This window comes from Symphalangus syndactylus, chromosome 15 (genome assembly GCF_028878055.3).
Source record: "Symphalangus syndactylus isolate Jambi chromosome 15, NHGRI_mSymSyn1-v2.1_pri, whole genome shotgun sequence".
Taxonomy (NCBI): Eukaryota; Metazoa; Chordata; class Mammalia; order Primates; family Hylobatidae; genus Symphalangus; species Symphalangus syndactylus.
Genome location: NC_072437.2, coordinates 24,748,728 through 24,770,412, shown reverse-complemented (window position 1 = coordinate 24,770,412; position 21,685 = coordinate 24,748,728). Strand labels below are relative to the sequence as shown.

Sequence of the window (21,685 nt, the reverse complement as noted above, 5' to 3'; positions counted from 1 at the left end):
GAGCATTTAGCCCATTTACATTTAAATTTAATATTGTTATGTGTGAATTTGATCGTGTCATTATGGTGTTAGCTGGTTATTTTGCTTGTTAGTTGATGCAGTTTCTTCCTAGCCTCGATGCTCTTTACAATTTGGCATGTTTTTGCAGGGGCTGGTACCGGTTGTTCCTTTGCATGTTTAGTGCTTCCTTCAGGAGCTGTTTTAGGGCAGGCCTGGTGGTGACAAAACCTCTCAGCATTTGCTTATCTGTAAAGTATTTTATTTCTCCTTCACTTATAAAGCTTAGTTTGGCTGGATATGAAATTCTGGGTGGAAAATTCTTTTCTTTAAGAATGTTGAATATGGGTCCCCACTCTCTTCTGGCTTGTAGAGTTTCTGCCGAGAGATCCGCTGTTAGTCTGATGGGCTTCCCTTTGTGGATAACCCAACCTTTCTCTCTGGCTGCCCTTAACATTTTTTCCTTCATTTCAACTTTGTTGAATCTGACAATTATGTGTCTTGGAGTTGCTCTTCTCAAGGAGTATCTTTGTGGCATTCTCTGTATTTCCTGAATCTGAATGTTGGCCTGCCTTGCTAGATTGGGGAAGTTCTCCTGGATAATATCCTGCAGAGTGTTTTCCAACTTGGTTCCATTCTCCCTGTCACTTTCAGGTACACCAGTCAGATGTAGATTTGGTCTTTTCACATAGTCCCATATTTCTTGGAGGCTTTGTTCATTTCTTTTTATTCTTTTTTCTCTAAACTTCCCTTCTGGCTTCATTTCGTTCAGTTGATCTTCCATCACTGATACCCTTTCTTCCAGTTGCTTGCATCGGCTCATGAGGCTCCTACATTCTTCAAGTAGTTCTTGAGCCTTGGCTTTCAGCTCCATCAGCTCCTTTAAGCACTTCTCTGCATTGGTTATTCTAGTTATACATTCGTCTAATTTTTTTTCAAAGTTTTTAACTTTTTTGCCATTGGTTTGCATTTCGTCCTGTAGCTCGGAGTAGTTTGATCGTCTGAAGCCTTCTTCTCTCAACTCATTAAAGTCGTTCTCCATCTAGCTTTGTTCCATTGCTGGTGAGGAACTGCGTTCCTTTGGAGGAGGAGAGGCACTCTGCTTTTTAGAGTTTCCAGTTTTTCTGCTCTGTTTTTTCCCCATCTTTGTGGTTTTATCTACTTTTGGTCTTTGATGATGGTGACGTACAGATGGATTTTTGGTGTGGATGTCCTTTCTGTTTGTTAGTTTTCCTTCTACCAGACAGGACCCTCAGCTGCAGGTCTGTTGGAGTTTACTAGAGGTCCACTCCAGTCCCTGTTAGGCTGGGTGTCAGCAGCGGTGGCTGCAGAACTGCGGATTTTTGTGAACTGCAAATGCTGCTACCTGATCGTTCCTTTGGAAGTTTTTTCTCAGAGGAGTACCCGGCCATGTGAGGTGTCAGTCTGCCCCTACTGGGGGGTGCCTCCCAGTTAGGCTGCTTGGGGGTGAGGGACCCACTTGAGTAGGCAGTCTGTCCGTTCTCAGATCTCCAGCTCTGTGCTGGGAGAACCACTGCTCTCTTCAAAGCTGTCAGACAGGGTCATTTAAGTCTACAGAGGTTACTGCTGTCTTTTTGTCTGTGCCCTGCCCCCAGAGGTGGAGCCTACAGAGGAAGGCAGGCCTCCTTGAGCTGTGGTGGGCTCCACCCAGTTCCAGCTTCCGGGCTGCTTTGTTTACCTAAGCAAGCCTGGGCAATGGCAGGTGCACCTCCCCCAGCCTCACTGCAGCCTTGCAGTTTGATCTCAGACTGCTGTGCTAGCAATCAGCAAGACTCTGTGGGCATAGGACCCTCCGAGCCAGGTGCAGGATATAATCTCCTGGCATGCCATTTTTTAAGCCTGTTGGAAAAGCGCAGTATTAGGGTGGGAGTGACCCGATTTTCCAGGAGCCGTCTGTCACCCCTTTCTTTGACTAGGAAAGGGAACTCCCTGACCCTGTGCGCTTCCCAAGTGAAGCAATGCCTCACCCTGCTTTGGCTCCCGCATGGTGCGTTGCATCCACTGTCCTGCACCCACTGTCTGGCACTCCCTAGTGAGATGAACCTGCTACCTCAGATGGAAATGCAGAAATCACCTGTCTTGTGCGGCACTCACACTGGGAGCTGTAGACCAGAGCTGTTCTTATTCGGCCATCTTGTAGTGAGGCACTTTATAATATGTAAAAATATTTCAATATAGCACCAATTCCACCTTCACCCCCACAAAAGCAATGGTGATTTGTATTTTATTAATATCTTTATTATACAACTATATTTTAATTATCCATGTTTTGCTTGCAAACCTCCCTGGGGACAGGAACTCAAGTGCCTAGGACTTCCCTTAGCATAAAATAGTGCTTCCAAAACTTTTATAGTGAATTGAGAATTCATTGCTTTACAGCTGCCTTTGTTTATAATCTCTAGTAAAAAAAGAGCTACAAAACCACATATGTATATTCTGTCTAGAGAGATGACTTTAAAAAAAATTTAAAAAAAGCTTGGCTACCCTCTTTAGTTGTATATGTCTGCTATCTCCTCTACAACTTGTCACCAAGGAAGGACCAGGTGAACACACAGTAAGATACAAACCTGGGAGAGAGCCCTCACCAGGAACCCAGTCTGGCAGCACCTCAATCTTGGACTACCCAGCCCACACAACTGTGAGAAATAAAGGTCTGTTGTGTAAGTCACCCATTAAAGTATTGTGTTAGAGCAGCCTGGACTAAGATACTTAATAAGAAAGGCTTGGGCTCTGATGTTCAAATATTAGGTCTGCCATTTGCTTGATGAGTTTCTGAGTGTTTCTGAACCTCAGTTTCCTCAGCTGGAAAATGAGGATACCAGTGGGACTTCTCTCACTGTAGAGGGTAATGCTCAGGGCTGGTAAACCTGGTGCATGGTGAACATGAAGCAGATCTCTGGTGTGGGTGGAGGCACCATATCTTAAGTAAGCTGTGATTTACAACAGGAACCTAAAATTTCAGCTGCATTTTCTGAACTGTTTTTCTGATTTCTGGATGAAATTATCTTTATTTTCTTCTAGAAGAAAGCCTCCATGGAAGGCTGCTCTGAGGGGTATTCTGCTAAGTGTCATCCAGGCAGAACGTGGAGAAGCTCTTCGATTGCATCTCTCCCCTGCCTTATTGTTTCCTGCTGCCCTTGATGCTCCACTGTTCGGGCTATTGCAAGGTTAGAAGGATGCTCACGACCAACAAGGCAGAGTCCTTTGCATATGGCCTTGAGGATATGTGCTTCTGAAGTCTAACAAGTAAGTAATAAACAGGCAGTTCTCAGAGCAAGAGGCTGAGACTGCTGCTTCACTCGGAGGGAACATAAAGCTTTTCAGGGATGGGTTACAGGTTTCCACATCGAGAGGCAAGCATCACCTTTTATCAAGAAAATGTCCTGGTATTTCCTCCTATGTTCAATAGAGTGTATTGATTTAAGGTTTTATAGGACTGCATAATTATGTTTTATCACAAAGAAAAAGTTGAAGTCATAATAAACTAGTTAAAATACACACACGTTGGCTGGAATTGGTGGCTCAGGCCTGTAATCTCAGCACTTTGGGAAGCTGAGGTGGGAGGATCACTTGAGGCCAGAAGGTTGAGACCAGCCTGGGCAACATGGTGTGTCTGGAATTGGTGGGTTCTTGGTCTCACTGACTTCAAGAATGAAGCCATGGACCCTCGCCGTGAGTGTTACAGTTGTTAAAGGCAGTGCGTCCGAAGTTTGTTCCTTCTGATGTTTGGATGTGTTCGGAGTTTCTTCCTTCTGGTGGGTTTGTGGTCTCGCTGGCTCAAGAGTGAAGCTGCAGACCTTTGCGGTGAGTGTTACAGCTCTTAAGGTGGCACGAAGGTGGCGTGCTTGGAGTTGTTCGTTCCTCCCAGTGGGTTCGTGGTCTCGCTGGCTTCAGGAGTAAAGCTGCAGACCTTTGCGGTGAGTGTTATAGCTCCTAAAGACAGTGTGGACCCAAAGAGTGAGCAGTAGCAAGATTTATTGCAAAGAGCGAAAGAACAAAGCTTCCACTCTGTGGAAAGGGACCCCAGCGGGTTGCCACTGCTGGCTCCATCAGCCTGCTTTTATTCTCTTATCTGGCCCCACCCACATCCTGCTGATTGGTCCATTTTACAGAGAACTGATTGGTCTGTTTGATAGGGTGCTGATTGGTGCATTTACAATCCCTGAGCTAGACACAAAAGTCCTTCACTGTGGACACAAAGGTTCTCCAAGTACCCACCAGAGTAGCTAGATACAGAGTGTCGATTTGTGCATTCACAAACCCTGAGCTAGACACAGGGTGCTGATTGGTGTGTTTACAAACCTTGAGCTAGATACAGAGTGCCAATTGGTGCATTCACAAACCCTGAGCTAGACACGGTTCTGATTGGTGTATTTACAATCCCCTAGCTAGACATAAAGATTTTCCAAGTCCCCACCAGACTCAGGAGCCCAGCTGGCATCACCCAGTGGATCCCACAAAGTGGCCGCAGGTGGAGCTGCTGGCCAGTCCCGCGCTGTGCACCCGCCCTCCTCAGCCCTTGGGCGGTCGATGGGACTGGGCGCTGTGGAGCAGGGAGCGGCGCTTGTCAGGGAGACACGGGCAGCACAGGGGAGGGGGGTTGGAGGCTGAGTGAGGCATGGTGGGCTGCAGGTCCCCAGCCCTGCCCGGCGGGGAGGCAGCTAAGGCCCGGTGAGAAATTGAGCACAGCGCTGATGGGCCAGCACTGCTGGGGGACCGGGCGTGCCCTCCACAGCTGCTGGCTGGGGTGCTAAGCCCCTCTCTGCCCGGGGTTGGTAGGGCCAGCCACCCCGAGTGTGAGGTGCGCCCCACCCACGCCCACCGGGAACTGCAGCTGGCCCGCAGGTGCCCTGCGTAGCCCCGGTTCCCGCTCGCGCCTCTCCCTCCACATCTCCCCGCAAGCTGAGGGAGCTGGCTCCTGCCTCGACCAGCCCAGAGAAGGGCTCCCATGGTGCAGCGGTGGGCTGAAGGGCTCCTCAAGCGTGGCCAGAGTGGGCGCGGAGGCCGAGGAGGCACCGAGAGTGAGGGAGGGCTGTGAGGGCTGCCAGCAGGTGTCACCTCTCAATGGCAAGACCCCAATGTCTACAAAAAATTATAAAAATTAGCTGGGCATGGTGGTGCACACCTGTAGTCTCAGCTACTTAGGAGGCTGAGGCAGAAGGATCACTTGAACCCAGGAGGTTGAAGCCATGATTGCACCATTGCACTCCAGCCTGGGTAACAGTGCAAAATCCTGTCTCAAAAAAAGAAACAGACAGACAAATAAATACTTTGTACTTTCTGTCCAGTTTTGCTGTGAACCTAAAACTGCTCTACACAATAAACTTTTTTAAAAAACACAGAATTTCTTAAATGCTTATGATTGTAAACCTTGATCACAAGTAACATACTAGGCATAGTGAGTTTAAACTTTTCTCCAAATTGGTCAAACATGTGTTCTCCACATTTAGGGAAAGTAACACAATAAGCATTTACACACACACACACCAATAACATACTGGTTCAAGGAAGCACCACATTTAAGTGCTTTAAGTGTTTCTTTATGATAAAACTTGACAAATGACAGGAATGATGGGAATTGCAGAAAGGATGGCAGGCCAGTGGGGGAAAGTGCTTTTGATCTGGGAAATGTGCAGCACCTCTTGTTAATTAGACCATGGTAAGAGCTGTGGAAGGGGCACCCTATTGCTTAACACCCTGTAGCACAGACTCGTTAGCTTTGTGAATTTCCTTGGATTGATTGTTAGAGCTATAACCTTAAGTTATTCCCTAATAGTAATTCTTTGGAGCAGATATTGAGCCTTTACTTTAAACCTAGAACTGCATTTGTTATTGCTAATCCTCACAGCAGCCCTAAGAGGTCAAGTATTTGCATCATTTAGCATTCTTTGTGGCAAGCAACAGAAACCAACACTAGTTAATTTTACCAAAAAAGGAATTTGGAATTTGTTAGGCTTGCAAGGAGCGGGACAGTTAAACATACAGGCTGCAAGGAAGAACAAGAACCAAAGCAATTTGGGGGGTTTTATGAGCAGGAACAAATGAACAATTTGTTCAGGCAGTCTCCAATGGCTTTTGGACCCTGGCTCAGTCCCACAAATGATGGGGTGGTGGCGTGGGGGTGGTGTCTGATTGTCCTGGCCTGAGTCACTCTTAGCCCTTAGAGTACTTTGATTGACAGTCCTCCCAAAGATTGCATGAAATGGGGGTAGGCTTTACCCAACAAAGGGAAATGAGGGATGCTGTAACCAGAAGAGGCAACGAAAAGATGCATCAAAGGCAAAGATCAAAAATATCTTCCACAATATCACCTTAATTTAAAGATGGAGAAAGAGGTCCAATGTTTAGTTATGGTCAAATGCCAAGGCACCATGTGTCAGTGACAACTCTGAGATAGGAACCTCTGTCTGCCCAATGCCCAAGAACCTGCTATTCCCCTCCTCCCTTCCTCTGTCAAGCCCTCTCTATGCTACAGAGCATAATAGCACAGAAGTGACATCCACTTTCCAGAAGATCCACAGGCTTGTGTTTATAAACCTTTTGAACTCTTCTGGGGAAATGCTTGGTTTCCATAGAAAGGAGTCATCAACACTGTGTCTGATCTCCTTTCATGCATTTCTACTTTTTTCTTTCGTGCTACCTCAGTTTTAATTTCCTTTGCTGTACCCATGCAGCCCTTGTCCCCAATGTAAACAAGTTGGGAGGAACTGATGAGTGGGCCAGGTTGACAAGGGGAGCACGGTAAGCACAGGAGGAACCCATCCAGCAGGACACAGCCTGGATCTGTTTCAGCGGTCTCTGTGGGAACAGGGACCAGGCAGCTCAGCCGAGCTTCTCCACTTGGCTCTTCTCTTTTATTCCTTTCTGCTCTAGCTGTCTTTCTCTCTCTGAGAATAATAGTTCCAAGTAACCAAGCTTTAGGTGGTGTCAGTAGCCAGAAACATCCAAGGCTAACTAGACAGGAAGCAAAGTGTTCATTTTGAATTTAAAATGAGAAATCTAGGCCTATTTCAGGAGTTGGTAGTTGTGGGGTGGTGACCAAGTGTACAAGTTTAAGCTGATTTCTTACCCAATAATGAACATCAAATAGGTGAGCAGTGGCTTCATCAACTTTAAAAATGTGCCTGGACTAATGATCCAAGAGAAAAATACTATTCTGTTATTATAAAACACAATATACACAGATTTATACAGCACTAAAAATTCCTAGTTGATAGTTAATTTCAATATGGTTAATTCTATTTAAAGATCACACAAACGAGTTGTTTGGTTATACTGGTCATTGAGTTAAAAGTGGTACAGTTTGGGCTATTGCTTTAGTTTCTATTATTAGAAGAGATAATGTTTATCATGTACCTAGTGCAGTGACCAGAATGTGGAAGGTGCTCAGTAAATGTTTGTTTCATTCCCTTTGTGAAATAGAGTAAACTTTAATCATTGTTCATATCCTCATATACTTCACTGTTCTTATTTTTAAATGTTTCTTAACTATCTATCAGGGGCCAAACACATGTCATTCTCCTTTCTGGAATCCGTCAGTGCTTTTCATCAGTTCCTGATGTCTTACCATTCAATGTATGGTCCATGGACCAGCTGCAACAGTGTCACCTGAGAGCTTTCTGGAGCCAGAAAAACTCAGGTCCTAGCCCAGACCTCCTGAATCAGAATCAGATCTTGAAGTAATTTGTATACATTTGTATACATACTGGAGTTGGAGAAGCACTGACTTGCTGGATGAGGCTCGAGCCTCTTACGCTGGAATAAGATTTCTCTCCTGACTCTCATCCAACTCCTGCCATTTCTTTCCTTGGGATTTGAACTGAAATTCCCCAGAGACACAAAGCTGTTTCCTGTCTCTGGGCTTCTCCTGTGCTATTCTCTTTGCCTGGGATATATTTCTTCTTTTATGTCTCATTAATGCTTACTCTTCAAGACATGCATTTATTTTTCACTCTATATGTATTTATTAAGTACCTACAATGTTCCAAGCAGTATGCTCAGGTACCGTCTCTAAGAAAGACCCCACTGAGAATGGTGACCCTCCTTTCCGACTCTAAGGGACCAGGCATAACTCTATCATTGATTAATTATAGGTGGCCTTCCACAATTCTCTTATCTTCCCTGTACTTAGCATATTTCCTGGTCTTCAGAAGATGCTCAGGCAGTGTTTTGTTGGATTGAACTATTGCACTTAAAGGAACTAGTGATTGGGCTTGGACCACTAGGTGATCTCTGAAGTTATTCTTGACCCAAAGTGAGTATCCTCTTTGCCCACAGACCACATCCATACACTGTCACTAGCCAGGTGCCCAAGGATAACTTTTAATTCACCCAAGGGCCCTGTATTGGCCAGGAGCAGTAGTGACAGATTCCCATATTCATTTATACATTGAACAAATTTGAGAGTTGAGAGTGTCACAGGGAGAAAGGACTCAGCACAGAGACCTGCGAAGATGATCACTGTGAAAGGCACAAAATGCGCCCGTGGCTGTGGTCTCTTTGCCAAGGCTCTTCCAGTGGTAGCTACCCTGCCCTTAATCTGAGCTGCATGCCATCTTGTGAATTAGTGACTGGAGTCGAATTTCCTACTGGTTCCCCTACCCTATGGAGAGGCACGCCTGTGGGCAGCTCCAATGATGGTGACCACTTAGGGGATGGCATCTTTATTGGCACAGAGAAGTAGTCACAAGGGGGTAATGAAAACAAAGACTTTGCAGTGATGAGCAGAAACAGTGGAGGGACACGACACAAATGATTAGAAATAAAGTAAATGACTAGAAATAAATGAAATAAATAGAATAAGTCAATGAGAGGTGGAAGAACCTACTTAAAACTTGGACTGTGGAGCCAGGCTGTCTGAATCCAGAACCTAGCTCTGCCTGTTAGGAGATGGACGATCTTGAGCAAGCTGTTAAATGTTCTATGCTGGAGTCTCCATCTGCAAAGTGGGAATAATAATAGCACATACCTTATGAGGATTAAACAAACTATTCATAAAGTACTTGGAATAGTGCCTGACACATTGTAAGCACTATATTGTTTAACAACTAGAAACCATGCAATTGCTCAAAAATAAAATTCAACGCCTCATTCTCTTTTTATTGTTGTAGCCTTCATGCTGGAATTCACAGTACTTCATGGGTTTTCCCTGGGTCTATGAGGGGAGTGTGTACATCTTTAAGTCGTTGAGCAAGGCTTTAAAAAAATGGAGCAAAAGGGAAACAGCTGCTTTGCTTTTGAAACGGTTTGCCAAGCTCACATAGTTAAGTTTAATGGCTGGGCGTTTTACACCCTAGAGAACAATGTAATTTGTGTCATTACTGCTACAAAGGATGACTTTTGGTGAGCGTTTCATTTTGGTTGCCTAAAAACCTAATTTGAACAAAGGAAGCAAAAACAAACACAAATATAGTAATGGAAAAACTCTAATTAGGCTTTGGGGAAAGATTGTCTGGTCCTGTCCTGTCTTCACAGGACAAAATAAAAATAACATTGACACCTGCAAAGTTATTTTTCTCAGCAAATATTTTAATTTGTAAGGAAGATTTTGTGGAAGACTACTTATAATTCTAGGAAGTGGGAAACTGGTTCAAGAGGAGGAGGGCTGGAAACCAATAGCAAATGTCTATTATTTGCTTCACTTACAGTATATCTTTTAATCCTCTCAAAACTCTGAAAAGGAGATATTTTCCCTGTTTTACAAGGGAACACCAAGGCTCAAAGAGATTAAGTAACTTAAATGAGTTCATACAACCAGTAAATTACATAACTAGAATTTGACTCTATGTCTGCCTGACTCTAAAACCTATGCCTGCTTAAAAAAAAAAAAAAATTGTAATGGAAACAAAGCGTGTATAATTGAGTTTCTTCCATGTAGCTGCTAGGCATCAAATATTAAATGCTTGTGAAGTTCCAATATATCTAACATTTATCCCAAGGAAGACAGAGATATTGCTTCAAAATAGTCTCTGCATTTTGGTAGTAATCATGGGAAATGATGATGATGATGATGATAACTGCAATGACTACAATGGTAATAATGACAAAAACTATGGAAGATAAGACAACAATCAACCAGTGACCTAATCTTGGATTGGAAGCCTCAATTTCCTCATGGTAGTACGAGAAATTCCAACTACTCAACAAAAATGAGTATCTTGTGATAAAATTCAGAAAGTGATTAAGGGTGTTACTCACTCAAAAGGGGAGTTAAGAGGGCTTATAGTAATCCTATGTAAGGGACTCATACCAGCCGGCAGCTTGCTGAAAAGGGCTCGTTTAACTGGGCATAGGTTCTTTGTAACATATACATTTCCTATTACTGTAACTCTCTAGGTCAAGAAATCACTTATTCCAGAAAAGGCAGGAAACAATTTTCTTCTTGACATTGAGCCAAGCAGTCAATCGAGTCTGCAAATCAACCACAGAGCACTTCCCTTTAGTTATTGTTGTTGAACACAAAGTGTGTGTATGTGTTTAGAATAGGTTTGCAAGTATCTATAAGGAAGGATCCTGGACCTTCACTGTAGAATAATCCTTGGGTCAGATGCTATACATTCTTCCTACAGTTACCATGTCAACACTACTTGATAGGATCAGAGGGGCCCATGGAATCCTAAGAAGAGAGGTGCTCTAAGTTCGGAAAATCTGGAGGATAGCCTGGTCTTAACATGGTCCCACTTGGTTTTTGACTTTGAGCAAATTACTGAGAGGATGAGGTGAATTAATATATTTTACAATGCCTTTTGAACTGAAAAAGCATTATATAATGTTTAATGAATGTAAACAGATTGTGATGTACTGGACTTTTTTTTCCCTGATATGCCCTTCTTTTTCCTACCAGAGCTTCTACCATGCTTTTCTACCATCTAGGGAAACAAGAAATGAAGTTTCCTGGAGAGCTTGGATTTCTCTATGGTAAATCCTTCAAAAGTTGCATTTGGGTACTTGGAATAAAGTTCATTGAATTTGCTTAAATATGCATATTTCAGAGGGAAAAACTGAGAAATAGTTGGCTCTGCTGGGAGAAAGTCACACAACTATACTGATGGACATCATGATTTGGGCGACTCTGCCTTCTCCTCTGGTCCTAATTAATCCAATTTGCAAAACAGCAACTGCATACCTTCTGTTTTTCCCTCAATCTCCTTCCCCACCTCCTCTTACACACTCTTGGCAGATGCCTATGACTTCTATCTCTTATTGGAAATAAAAGCCACCAGATGGATTTATCCCCAGCTTGCAAATTCCAAACCTACAAACTACGTGCTCTCCATCCACCCCATCCTTTCCTTCAGAGTAAAATTCCAATACAGAGATCCTTTCTCCAACTAATTTTCTGCATCCATTTCCTTTCCAACACCCCAAAGAACCTCATTGTATCAATTATGCCTTCTCTCTTCTCTCACCTTGACCCTTAACCCTCCACTTTCCTTAATAGATCATTTCCATCAGCACCCAATCACTGAATATCAGCATTGTCAATCTGAAAGGAAAAAAAAAGTACAGTAGAATTCCCCCATTGACAGGACAGTTTTTTATTTTGTTTTGTTTTTTTTTCATGGCTGCCTTAGCGTTCTCCCCTCTGCTTCCATGACATCCACATGCCATAGTACTCTGCTATTTTGCTATTTGGCTTCTGTTTTCAACATTCTGCCAAAACTTCTCTTGCTTGGCTCATGGATGTTCTTGCTGCTAATTTCCTTAGAATGTCTTAAGTCCTTATCTTACTTGATCCCGTAGTAACTCTCAGCATAGTCACCCACTTCTTGAAACATACATTTTCCTGTGTTTTGCAATGCCACACTCTTCCTGTTTGTCCTGCTGCTCCAGCCACACTGGCTCAGTGTCCTTTGAGGACTCCGGCCACCACTTAAGCTTATTTGCCTCTTGGCCTCCATTACAATGGGAATGCTTCTAACTCCAAATCCTTGTATCTGGCCGAACTCTCTTCTGAACACCTCCTGTGTCTACATGTCTGGTGAATTCTACTCAACATGGCCAAAACCAGGCTCATCATTTTTTTTTCCCTAAAGCTGCTCCTCCTCTATTACCAGTAACAACTTATGCAGGTCAGTTCCTCACACAAACACTTCCAGTGCTTTCCCATTATCCTCAAAATGAAATCCAGGCTCCATATGTCTTTCAGGAAGCTTTAGGCCCTGTGCACCTCCATCTTCAGGCTCTTGACATTGACACTGTGTGAAACTCTGTGCTCCAGCCATTTTGACTAATTATGGTGCCCCTGACATCTCATTTTCTCATCCACTTCTGTGTCTTTGCACAGGCCAGTCCATCTACCTTGAACACTCTTCCCAATCCCACTCCTGTTCTGTTGCTAACTCCTCCTCATCCCTAGATTTCATCTTAGTCGTTGTTTATTTCAGAAATCAATTAGAAGCCTTTCTATGCACACTGGATTTTCCCCAATAAACCATTTGCTGCATTCATCTTATTGGTTTAAGGGAAATAACAAAATTAGGATGCTACTAGCAGTTACCAACTGAGTGTTCCTTGGTACTTGTTCTTATCTCCTCTCCCCCATTTTCCCCTCCTGGGGTAGCCGAGTCACCCCTATGCTTTTGTGGCACTTCCATTCTATTTCAAATACTCTTTTTATTTGTCTGATGTTAAAAGAAAAATCTTAAGCCAAATTTAACAGAGTTCAATTGAGCAAAGAATGATTCATGAATCAGGAAGACCCCTGAACCAGAGTAGGCTCTGAGAGACTCCAGTGCTATCACATGGTTGAAGATTTATGGATAGAAAAGGGAAAGTGACTTACAGAAAACAGAATTCAGGTACAGAAACAGCCAGATTGTAAACAGTTTCACATTTGCCTTACGTGAACCCAGTTTCAACAGTTGGCTGCCTTTGGTTGGCCCAAACTTGGTGATTGGCACACAAGTAAATTTATAGCCTGTTTACACAATCAGTTAAGTTACAGTTTACTATGTACAGAGAAAGATTTAGGCCAGACTTAAAATATGTAAGGAGGCAGCTGTAGGCTAAACTTAATTTAACACTGAATGCTAGGCCTTGAGCTGCTAGGGTGGTGCTAGAGATTTAAAGCAGTCCATACATGTTTGTTGAATTGACCTGACATGAAACACAGTTTGTTATGGCTCCATAATACCCCCTTATTAACATGGGTAGTAGATACTATAATTGACTTAGCTATTCTCCTATTTTAGACATAAAGGTTTTTTTTTGTTTGTTTTGTTTTGTTTTTACAGCCCAGAAGTCCTTTATTTATTTATTTTTTTAACATCTATTATGCCATGAATTCATAGGGAATAGGTTCCAGCAGCTCAGGCTCCTTCCCATTGGTTCTCACAAAGTGTGCTTCTCTGGGTGGAGCAGGCTGGCACTTTAGTTGAACCCAGGTACCTTTCTCTTTGGCTTCTTTCTTTTTCTGATAATTTTCCTTCACGCGTTTCAGGAAGCTGTCTCGGCTTTTAGAGTGCTTAATGTGCTCAATACGCACATTAATTCTCTTGGCAAGAATCTTGCCCTTAACCTTAACAATGCCAACAGCATGCTGGGTAACATTGTAGACTTTTCCAGTTTTGTCATGGTAACACTTGTGGGGCATTCCTTTTTGAACAGTACCCATTCCCTTGATGTCTATAATATCACCTTTCTTATAGATTCGCATATATGTGGCCAAAGGAACAACTCCATGTTTTCTAAAAGGCCTAGAGAATGTATATCTGGTGCCTCTCCTCTTTCCCTTTGTGTTTGTCATTTTGGTGAATTACTGGAAGATGGCAGTTCCGGCCGAAAGGAAAGGCGACATTAAGGTTTTGTTGTCGTTAAGAATTATGGGTAATTCTGTGATGAAGATCTTTGTGATTTAAGCCTGTTTCCATTGTTTCCGATTATTAACATGATTAACATGAGTCTAAAAGTGGAGTTACTCAGAAAAAGTGTATGATCATCTTAAAGTCTTTGACAATACATTGTCAAGTTGCTTTCTAAAATTATTGCACAATTAAAATTACCGTTTACATGACCTTTGACAACTTGCATTTCAAACCTTTATGTAGTGTGCATACACATCTGAAAACATCATCTCATTGGAAGAGTCCCAATAGCTGCCTGAGTGTGTTGTTTACCTACACTGAGAATGTTGACTGAGTGGAGAATATTGCGGAGTGTGAAGGGCTTGAGGAGCTGGAATCCTGCAAATCTGTAAAAGAAAATAAAAGAAAGAATATTTAAAGGCCCTGCACAGAGAGTGCAATCTACCAGCAGGCAGTAGAAAAGGGCAGAATTCAGGGGCTGTGATGGTTAATGCTGAACGTCAACTTGATTGGATTGAAGAATACAAAGTATTGATCCTGGGTGTGTCTGTGGAGAGTGTCGCCAAAGGAGATTAACATTTGAGTCAGTGGGCTGGGAAAGGAAGACTCACCCTTAATCTGGGTGGGCACAATCTAATCAACTGCCAGCGTGGCCAGAATATAAGCAGGCAGAAAAATGTGTAAAGAGAGACTGGCCTAGCCTCTGAGCCTACATCTTTCTCCTATGCTGGGTGCTTCCTGCCCTCGAACATAAGACTCCAAGTTCAGTTTTCGAACTCGGTCTGGCTCTCTTTGCTCCTCAGCCTATAGATGGCCTATCGTGGGACCTTGTGATCATATGAGTTAATCCTTAAGAAACTCATATATATATTTCCTTAGTTCTGTCCCTCTAGAGAATGCTAAAACAGGGGCTGAGGGTTTTTAAAATTTTTTTGTTCACTTCCTCCTCAGCTTCCTCAACACAGAATATTGATTGCTAATAATGAATGTCAAAGGTTATCATTCAGTGTATAGATAAAGCAAAAAGACTTCTTTTAGTTTATTTCATTGTCACTAGAATGACGATATTTGTTGAATCATCTGTTATGAGTCACAATAGCTCTGTTACTAGCAATCACATTAGAATGTTGAGACATAAGAAACCTCCATGTCGGTGACTAAGAATTTGGTTCTCCTTATTGATCAATTAGGATATCTCCTCTGCCTAATGACCTTTTTCCTCATTCTTCTTGTTGGTTCCCTACTGCACCAGCCACCCTGGCTCAGCCTCCTTTGAGGACTCCTGCCCCTTGTTAAGCTCTTTTCCTCCTTGGCTTCTTCCATTACGATCTGAATGCTTGTAACTCCAAATCCATGTGCCTGGACAAGCTCTCTTCTGAACACCTTCTGTATCTACCTGCCTGGTAGACTCTACTCATGTCTGATCCAACAGCTAGCCATGAGTCCTGGGTGCCCTGGCCCCAGCTGGGCCTCCCAGGCCTTTCTGCAGTATGATAGAGGCCACAGGCCAAGTCTCCCATTGGCTTGTTTGTGGGCTTCAGCCTCATTCCATGCAGAAAAGGGATTGAGATTATCAAATGACAGGATGGAGCCATGGTTGATAGGAGAGGTTATCACCAAAAATGGTGATTAGAGAGCAGAACATGAAGACGGAAGATGAGTGTCCTCTCAGGGAAAGATGCTTAGGCCCTAGATGGTCAGTGTGATAAGGGTAAGAAGAGACGGACTAATAGAGATACCATCTGAGCATGGTCTGTGTCTACACATAGGCCAACTATTTTGAAATAAATTTAATTCAACAAATATTTTTTAAGACTGTGCCAGGAATACAATGAGAACACAGTCCTCACCCTCCGAAAGCTCTTAGTCTACTAACGTAGATAGAGGTAGTATATACACCAGTAAAAATAGAATGCATTAATGAAAGAAGCATGGAAGAAAGGTGGGAATGCTTGCCTGTCAGAGGGCCAGAGAGGTGACATATAAGCTACATTTTCTCAGTAGTTATTTTCAGGGTTAACAAATGGAGAAACAGAAAAGAACTTTTGCAAAGTCATGAAGGAGAAAAACACCATGAAGTGTTTGGGAATCATATGCAGTATGGTATTGCTGAAGAGTAACATGCAAAGTGAGGATTATGAAGATATGATTACAATGTGAATCTGGAGCAGTTTTCCTGGATGAGTTGACAAAGGGCCCGGTGGAAAGCACAGTTTCATCTGCAGGAAATCAGTAACTGGAGAATGGCTGGAAGGAATGGGCCTGCAGTTAGCAGAGGTTAGGAGTGCAGGTTCTGGGATCAGACAGCTGGCATTGATATTCTAGACCTGTCAGGTCTCAGCTCTGTGCTTTGGGCACGTTTCTTAGCCTTTCAAAGCCTAAGTTTTATAAAACTTAGGCTCAGTTTTATAAAACAATTGAGTAAGCGTGTCTACATCATCGATATGTTGTAAGGATTAAATGAGATAATGCCTAAAAACAAGGTATTAGTATTGTCGTCATTGCTGTCATCATTTTGTTTTTTTTTTTTTTTACTACTACTGGGTTTTCATTGCAAAGGGTGATTTTTAAAGGGAGAGGAAAAATAGAAGACATAACTAGTTAAGAATCTATTGCAGCATTCCAGACCAGATGGGGAGAGCGTAAACAGAGTCTATGAGAATGGCGGGGGATGGTGAGGAGCAGGCTGACAGGAGAAATGGGAATATAATCAACTGTATTTAATGACGCCAAAGAGAGAGGAGTGAAGAATGACTTTCATATTTCTGGTTTAGAAGATGAGGAGACAAATGATGTTACCATGGTAATTAAGAATAAAGAGAAAATAAATTTGTTTTCAAATCCCTTGTCTGAAATAATCATAACAAAAACAATAGCTTACATTCTATGTATGCCATATGCCATGAGCTGGTCTCAGCACTTTACATATAATTTACATATAATAATTGCACCTAACAACTAGTCGGAATAGGTAACATTTTTATTTCAAGTTCCCAGAAGAGGAAGCTGAAACCCAGAGAGGTTAAATAATTTGCCTAATATTTCACAGCCAGGCCGGGCGCGGTGGCTCACGCTTGTAATCCCAGCACTTTGGGAGGCCGAGGCGGGCGGATCACCAGGTCAGGAGATCGAGACCACGGTGAAACCCCGTCTCTACTAAAAATACAAAAAAATTAGCCGGGCGTGGTGGCAGGCGCCTGTAGTCCCAGCTACTCGGAGAGGCTGAGGCAGGAGAATGGCGTGAACCTGGGAGGCGGAGCTTGCAGTGATCCGAGATTGTGCCACTGCACTCCAGCCTGGGTGACAGAGCGAGACTCTGTCTCAAAAAAAAAAAAAAAAAAAAAATTTTCACAGCCAGGAAATGGCAGTGTGGCTTTTTTTTATGGGTTTTTTTTTTTTTTTGAGACAGAGTTTTGCTCTTGTTGCACAGGCTGGAGTGCAATGGCGTGATCTTGGCTCACCTCCTCCTCTGCCTCCTGTGTTCAAGGGATTCTCCTGCCTCTCCTGGGATTACAGGCATGCGCCACCATGCCTGGCTAATTTTGAACACAGTCTGCATCCAGAATCCCTGCTCTTTCCCTGTATACCACATGGCCTCCTGTGCACAATCCAGAGGAGACAACCAGGTGTTGGATACATGGGCCCGGGGTGCAGCAGAAAAGCATTGCCCCAGTGCACAGCCATATCCATATGCTATTGGCACATGGATTGGAGCAAAACCATGGAACTAGATGAAGGTATGGCCTAAGAAGATCAAGAAGCTAAGGAGGACCAGCATTATAGGATGGGCCAGAAGAGTAGATCCAACAAGTGTTAACCTAGGGGAGAATGTCAGGGTGAAGCAGGTTGTCAACATGACCCTATGCCATAGAGACATGAGGGCTGATTAATGTATCAGAGAAAGACAGAGAGACGGAGTAAAGGAAAGAGAGAGAGGGTGATATGGTTTGGCTGTGTCCCCACCCAAATCTCATCTTGAATTGTAATCCCCATGATCCCCACATATCAAGGGAGGGACCCAGTGGGAGGTTATTGGATCATGGAGGTGGTTTCCCCTTGCTGTTCTCATGATAGTGAGTTCTCAAGAGATCTGATGGTTTTATAAGGCAGTTTTCCCTGCCCTTGCACGCTCTCTCTGTCGCCTGCCATCATGTAAGACGTGCCTCTTCCCCTTCTGTGGTGATTGTAAGTTTCTTGACATCTCCCCAGCCATGGGGAACTATGAGTCAGTTAAACCTCTTTTCTTTATAAATTGCTCAGTTTCAGGTAGTATCTTTATAGCAATGTGAGAATGGATTAATACAGAGACTCAGAAAAGCTCCTTGCATTGGCAATTGAGAGAATAATGGCATGATGATTTTTGTCAAAGTTTGTGATCAGGAGGTGGGGATGGAATTCTGACTTGGGTGGGCCAGAGGAACTCAATGGTGGGAGAATAATTGGTGAAATCATAAATTGACACCTGTGAGAAATGGCGGATGAACTGAATAAAGTGTAGGGTATTTAGCTTGTCATGATTGTCTCTGAGAAACAGGTTGCAGGAATGGTACTTGCATTGAATAATTTTATTAGTTATCATTTAATTCCTTTAAATTGATTTCTTTAGTTCCTTATCAGAGACAAGCTCAAACTACACACAATGAATACATCATGGACTTCTCCTTCTCTTTATTTCTGCTTCACTCTGGGCAAATGATAGACAATAAAGAAATATTGTGGATCTTGGTATTTAATGGTTTATAATCAGATAATTGTTCACTGTCCAGTACTCACTGTCCCTAAAGCCCCTAATCCTACAGGCATCACAGATATGAAGTGGATTTGGTATCTGATGCCTTTCTTTTTTTTGTCAAATGAATGAGTGAATGAACCTAGTCCAACCATCTGTTTCCAAAAAGGATGCCGCAAAGAACACTGGAATAAGATTCTAACTTCAGGCCTGTGAATTATCTGAAAGCCTACTCTAGTGTTTAATCACCTGAATCATCAGGGAGTTTCTTCTTCAATTTCATGTAATTATAATATTTTCAAACTATTTGCTCTAGATTGGCCTTCAGGAGAGGGCCAGAAATCAGCCTCCTGCAGCCTGCGAAGTTGGTGCTGGGCTGCTCCATTGCTCATTCCTGGATTCCTGGATGGAACCTCTCAACCCAACCTCATGCTGCCTCCAAAGCCTCCCTCCCCTGCCATGTGTCTTCTCCCTCCAGGCCTCCACTTGGGCAGGGTGAATGGGCTCTCCTGACACCAGTATCTCCTCTCAACAGCAGCAGCCTCTTCTCCTTCGCTAAATCAACCCCTATCTACTTTCCATTTGAAAAACATGAAAAAAAAAATGTAGACCTTGATATCACCTGTTTTATTTTTTGTTTTTGTTGTTTACGCCTTTCCAATTTTTTCCCTCTATAATTGTAGTAGGGCCTTGGGAGTGAAAGATAATAAGCACCTTTTATTTGTCTTTTTTTCTCCCACATTCCTTATAAACAAAATTTGTTTCCAGGCTTTGGGGGGTCATGATTAGGTTATAAGTTATGAGTCTACAGAGTCTTTGGGTGTGCATTGCCATCTGGATCTACTGTACCAGTGGCTGGCCAGAGTGTATCTTTCCAAAGGAGTCCTGCATCTGCCTGCTTAGGGGCTGATCTAGCATTGCCAGCAGACCTGGAGAGGACAGAAGGGGTTGGATTGAGGAACCTGAAGAATCTTGAAAGTAGAGGGGCTTCACATCATAGCCCAAAGGCATTAGCTTATGAACCTATTCACTACGGGGCCCTTTTGGAGGGAAAGAAGCAGGCATGTTTTCTATTCTATCTATGTCTTTTAGCCTAAACTAAGCAAGAGAAAAACAGGCCCGTCAGTTCTTGATCCCCAGCGAGACCCAAGCTGGACTTGCGTTATTTCTCACTGAAGAAATCCACACTCACTGGCCTGAGTAGGGAAAGAAAATAACAGACTATTTCAATAAACTGTGAGGCCTAAATGACTGGATTACATAGGTCCTGTTGAGGCAGAATTTATAGAAAAACAGACTGGACAGTTAATGAAAATGTAATGAGAAGTCTTCAGGAGATAAAATAAGAGAACATAAAATTTCTGGGATTAAAAAAAATGCCTAATTTCTAGATGTAAATTTAAGAGATGAATTTGAAAAGAGAGCAGTTCCTGATGAAAATCACATTGGTTATCAGAAAGATCAAGTGGAGGAAATAGCTTACGACCCAGAGCACAGATGCAAAAATATGGGAACCATAGATGAAAAGACAAAGGACATGGAAGACACACGTATGGATTCAAGAAAAAGAAATTAATATATGGAAGATAAATACTGATCAACAAATAATAATAATAGATGAAACTTCCCTGTGCTGAACGAGACCTTGCTTTCGGTTCAGCTAACACCAGGAAGTTGTAATAACAATGACAAAGGAATCAGTCTCATCCAAGTGACTGTTCTGAAGTCCGGTAAGATAAAGTTTCATAAACTTCCCCGTGCAAAGAAATGGCTGTTACATAAAGAGGAAAATGAGACTAGCATCAATCTCACTACAGTACTGAAAGCTAGAAAACAGTAAAGATTTACGAAATTTTGAGATAAATGGAGTCACAATGTCATTTAAATGTGAGAAAAGAAAGCCATTACTAAAAATGCTACGGCCCACTCTCTTTAAGGAAACACTCTTATTTATATATTCAAACCAAACAAAATTTAAGGATAACCTAGATCTCAGGACAGGAGAAGATGAAGAATACAAGAAACCGCAGTGAGCAGTTCTGTAAAACATAGTGAAGTCTAAAGGATGATGGTCATGTGGCTGTGAACTGTAATGTGAGGTAAGTAACAATTCTCTAACAGAAAAGAAAAACTGCGTGTCTCTGTATGAAATACTATCTGTATTCCAAGAAGTAAGCACTTGCTAATATTTACTGAATAAATACTCAAGAGTTCAGTTTTACATAAGTCTCAACAAAGTCAGTGTTAGAACAGATTAATAAAATCTTGATATGGGGACTATTACTTTAAATTTATTACCACATATCTTTGATTTTGTGACTTAAAAATTAGGAAACTACTAGCTAAGAGAGAGAATTTCATAATTTCTAGAATTAGAATGGAAATTTAAAATAATACAACAAATTAGGAAAAAAGTAAGAAGAAACAACAAAATAATTATCAACATAAAGTAAAATGGAAAAATACAACAAAAGATACTAAGTATCACAATGAAAGTGAAGAGATGCTGTCTTATATAAAAAGACAAGCAACTTCATAGCTAGGCATGGTGACATGCACCTATAGTCCTAGCTACTCAGGAGGCTGAGGCAGGAAGATCACTTGAGCCCAGGAGTTTGAGGCCACAGCGAGCCATGATGGCACCACTGGGCAACAGAGACCAGATCCTGTCTCCAGAAAAAAAAAAAAAAAAAAAAAAAAAGGAACAGAATGCTTACAAATTCCAGCTATATGTTGTTTAAAAATACATTCAACTAAAATAGAATAGTAAAGAAATGTAGAAAATAATGGAATGTACTAAGACATTTTAAGCAAAATTAGAAAAAAAGAAGCAGCTATAACATTATAATACTAGATAAAGAAGAATTTGACGCATAAAGCATTGTATGGGGAAAAGATAAAAGGCATAATCTACAATAAATTACAATAAATTAATAAATTTCAGTGTCTCCAAATAGCAGCTAAATACATAAAGCAAAACAAAAACTAGAAATACAGAGACCTTATAAAATCCAAAATCATACCATAAACTATAATACACTTAAGTCAATGAGCATTAAACAAGGGTAAAGATATCTCAAATAATATGATCAACAAATCTGATTTAAAAATAGGTATGTAGATAATTTTGTGC

General features: G+C 42.2%; 1 protein-coding gene and 1 long non-coding RNA gene across 2 annotated transcripts in view; one reads left to right on the top strand and one right to left on the bottom strand.

The window, feature by feature from the left end:
- The first annotated feature begins 3,043 nt into the window (after window positions 1-3,043).
- Window positions 3,044-21,685, top strand: part of LOC134732644 (uncharacterized) — a 186,563-nt gene continuing 167,921 nt past the window's right edge. Inside the window, exon 1 of the long non-coding RNA XR_010115989.1 lies at window positions 3,044-3,264. This is a non-coding gene — a long non-coding RNA (uncharacterized lncRNA). The remainder of the gene's footprint in view (window positions 3,265-21,685) is intronic.
- LOC129464112 (large ribosomal subunit protein eL21-like) lies at window positions 13,224-13,802 on the bottom strand. Its single transcript, XM_055245093.2, has one exon. It carries the CDS (start codon window positions 13,763-13,765, stop codon window positions 13,292-13,294), a length of 474 nt encoding a protein of 157 aa, XP_055101068.1. The 5' UTR covers window positions 13,766-13,802; the 3' UTR covers window positions 13,224-13,291.

Bases quoted from the DNA above. Each gene is read 5' to 3' on its own strand.
- LOC129464112 (XM_055245093.2), bottom strand. From the start codon at position 13,765: ATGACAAACACAAAGGGAAAGAGGAGAGGCACCAGATATACATTCTCT.